The sequence below is a fragment of the Zingiber officinale genome, chromosome 4A (genome assembly GCF_018446385.1).
Source record: "Zingiber officinale cultivar Zhangliang chromosome 4A, Zo_v1.1, whole genome shotgun sequence".
In the NCBI taxonomy this organism is placed as follows: Eukaryota; Viridiplantae; Streptophyta; class Magnoliopsida; order Zingiberales; family Zingiberaceae; genus Zingiber; species Zingiber officinale.
Genome location: NC_055992.1, coordinates 39671663 through 39675235, shown reverse-complemented (window position 1 = coordinate 39675235; position 3573 = coordinate 39671663). Strand labels below are relative to the sequence as shown.

The 3573-nt window shown below is 41.6% G+C and overlaps 1 protein-coding gene across 1 annotated transcript; it reads right to left on the bottom strand.

Moving 5' to 3' along the window:
- Positions 1 to 1568: 1568 nt before the first annotated feature.
- On the bottom strand, positions 1569 to 3151 carry LOC121969839 (uncharacterized protein At4g06744-like). The gene is made up of 2 exons (XM_042520111.1): positions 2249 to 3151; positions 1569 to 2133 (listed from the first exon to the last, which is right to left on the bottom strand). Exons 1-2 carry the CDS (start codon positions 3080 to 3082, stop codon positions 1642 to 1644), a joined length of 1326 nt encoding a protein of 441 aa, XP_042376045.1. The 5' UTR covers positions 3083 to 3151; the 3' UTR covers positions 1569 to 1641.
- Between the last annotated feature and the right edge of the window lie 422 nt (positions 3152 to 3573).

Sequence of the window (3573 nt, the reverse complement as noted above, 5' to 3'; positions counted from 1 at the left end):
TGATCGAAGAACAAGATTATGTTTACCTCTTGTTCTGTAGATCCGTGTCTTGGTAGAAAGAACATCGTAGAAGAAATCGTGTGCAAAGAAGAGTAACACCGGAGAAGAAATTATGTGCAAAGAAGAGTCATGCGTCAGTGTGTGCCTAAGAGCCGTGAGAATAGGTTTAACGACCATTTAATGTTCATGTCTCTCATTTTTTTTAGTATAATTAAGAAAAATGGGTCCTTCATTGGATTGAGCCCTGAGACGATTATCTCTCTGGCCTCATGGAAGTTACGGTTATGATAATGGCACATGAATAAGCGTGAGATGTTCAATGCAGTTGCTGTGCGTCCATGTACAACAACCTTGCTCCTAATGGATTGGTGCCGTATCACTGAACAAGAAAGGGAAAGAGACACAAACTTATTAATGGCTTTCAGTACGAGAGACGCTCCTCCTACTGAGGCATTGTTAATGCTGTTGCCAGCCAATTGTGGATCCACAATAAACATCGTCATTAATTTTCCCTGTGCCATATTAAATTCGAAGTAGAGAATGGGCATCATAAAGTTGAATATCTTTTATTTAAAAAAAAATATTATGAATTAAATAGATGACGATTAGCAATAACTTTTAAAATTTTGTTAGGGTGCCCCTCTTTGGCAAAGCATCCGCACAGTCAAACACACTCAAATTAAGAACTTGCAATAGTATTTAAAGGAATCAAGTTTAACGTTAAATGTATAAAGAAATTAAAATAAACTTGACGTTTTAATGGTTCAATTTATTTTAACTGGACTCAACTTAATTATTTTATCAAATAAATTTGAATAATATAAAATTTAACTCAATTTAAAACACAATCGAATATTGATCTCTAATAGAATTCGAGGTTTGATATTCCTATTGTTTTTTTTTTAAATATTTTATCATTGTTTTCCACTCTGTCATTGATTTAGAAAGACAAAATTGATGAATCAAGGAATATCAAATATGGAGTGATCGATTTAATCTTACAAAAAAATTTTATCGATCATTTAAATAAATCAAAAAAATAAATATAGAAGTTCATCCTGATAACTAATATTTCAGATCCACTATTTATTAAATTGAAAAACATCCATAATATAAATTTTGAACACCAAATGTCTAATTTATCACTAGAAAATCTGACTAGAACACTCTACCCCTAATGAGGGTATGAGAGTTTGGTTAATTAAAAAATATATAAAATCCAGTTAAAATAGAAAAAAAATATGACACCTCTTTTAAACCTTTTGATATAAATATTTAATTTTTTTTATTTCTGGACTCGTCAAAAAAAAATATTGTAAAAGACTCTGGTCCCGTCCCGAGTTTGATTTATAAATTTTCTATTTTATTTTTTAAGAAAATGAAAAATATTATTTACTTCATAATTTCTATATTTTTTAAAATATATATATATATATATATATATATATATATATATATATATTATTTTATAAGAAAATAAAAAATATTTTAAAGTTATCTTTTAAGAAAAAGAAAAACATATATTTTTAAAAAAATAAAAATAGAAACCAACGCTCTCACAGCCTCCATCTTCCACGGATATTCTTGTCAAGTACTAATCCATAATTAATTAATTAATCAGATTGACCGAGTGATTAAGATCTAATTGCGGGGCGGCGGACGAAGCGCCTCATACGTCACGTACCGCGGTGGCGCTGCCGCCTTCACCGCGCACGTGGTCAGACTACACGGCACCTCGTACCGGAAGGGGCAGTACTTCGCCCGCAACAGGAAGCGCGCGCACTCCGTCGGCGGCCTCTGCTCCGGCAGACCTAGTATGCAATTCCGCCTCACGTCCAGCACTCCGGCGTCGATCAAGCCCCAGCAGGAGTGCCCTAGCCAGGTGAAGTAGTTTCCCGAGAGAGATAGATTAGCCAAGTTGCCGTCCGTGGCGAGCCGGCACACCAGATCTGGCACCTCGCCGTAGAGCAGGTTCTCCGCCAGGTTGAGCTGCTCCACCTTGAGGAGGCAGGCAAAGGACCAGGGAATCGGCCCCGTGATACGGTTGGATCCAGCGTCGAAGACCGTCGCGACGCTCAGCAATCCAATTTCCTGAGGCAAGCAGCCGGAGAGATTGTTGTTGAGGAGGAGCACCTGTTCGCGCCAAAATTGCCGAAATTAGGCTTTAGGGTTTAATTGAAATGAAATCGCCTTCGAACAGGGGAAATACTTGTGCAACAAGTTGCAGAGTTTTGTGGTTTGACGGCACCTCAATTAAGGTTTTCGAAGCTTTGGAGATCGACCGTGGAATTGGGCCGGTGAAGCCGTTGTTGGCCAGGGTAAGGTACGCGACGGGCGAGCTTCCGATGGCGGCCGGCAGTGGCTTGTTGAGATTGTTGTCGTTGAGGAACAGCACGTCGAGGCCGAGGTTGAAGACGGAGGCCGGGACAGCGCCGGCGAAGAGGTTGAAGCGGATGTCGAGGAAGATGAGGTTGCGGAGAGAGAGGACGGCCGCGGGGAAGGCGCCGGTGTGGGCGCTGTTGCTGACGTCGAGCTCACGGAGGTACCGTAGCCCGGAGAGGTCGGGGATGGGGCCGGAGAAGTTGTTGGAGTTGGAGTGGAAGAAGGCGAGGTCCGGGAGATGGTCCAAGAAGCCAGACACGGAGGGGGCGCTGAGGTTGTAGCCGTTGAAGTCGACGGCAGCGATGGTCGGCTCGTCGGGGGAGTCCTCCGGGGCGCCGCAGTGAAACCCCTGGTAGTTGCAAGGCCGGGGGCCCACCCAGGAGTTGGTCACCCCGCCGGGGTCGCAGGTGATGATCTTCTTGAACCGCTGGATCACAATGTACGCTTTGTACTGCTTGTCGTTGAGGAATTCGGTCTCATTGCCGACGCCGATGCTGATCTCGATGGCCTTTCTCTCAGGCGCAATGGTCGGAGAGCCACAGAGGGAGGAGGCGAAGAGCAACGCGAACAGGAGCAGCAGGAGGACGACTCTCCCGTAAGCCATTTGTTGAAATGCTCGCTTCCTTCCTTCCTCGCTTCCTTCCTTCCTCTGTTTTCTGCCACTGTCGAAGCCTGTTTGTTTGTGTGCATGTGTTGGCATGATACATATTTTCTACAGGGAGAGGGAGAGACAGACCCACCACAGGCCGGGCCCGGTTACACCGGTCAGTTATTTATTGATCCGGTTATACTGGTTTGAACCGGAATCGGTCCGGCTGGGATTGAACCGGTTGAGGTTCAAGATAAAGAATAATCGTTGAAATGACAGTTCAATAATATTTTTTAAATTTAATTTTATTGTTGGAAAGACCGTGCAAACCAGAGCGACAACTCTTCGCCAGCGGCCTCAGTTAACTTTGATGAGATGCAAGTAGTGGTAAATAAAAATTTGGAAAAACTGAATTCATCGAATTGAATCAATAGAATTTAGAAATTCGATTTGATTAATTTGATTTTCGGTTTTTTTAAAAATTTGATTCGGTTTTCGATTAATTCGATTCGATTTTGATTTTAAATTTTGTAATTCGGTTAAATCGAATAAGAATATTATTTTAATTAATTTTTATTTTAAAATATAATTAATTAAATAAA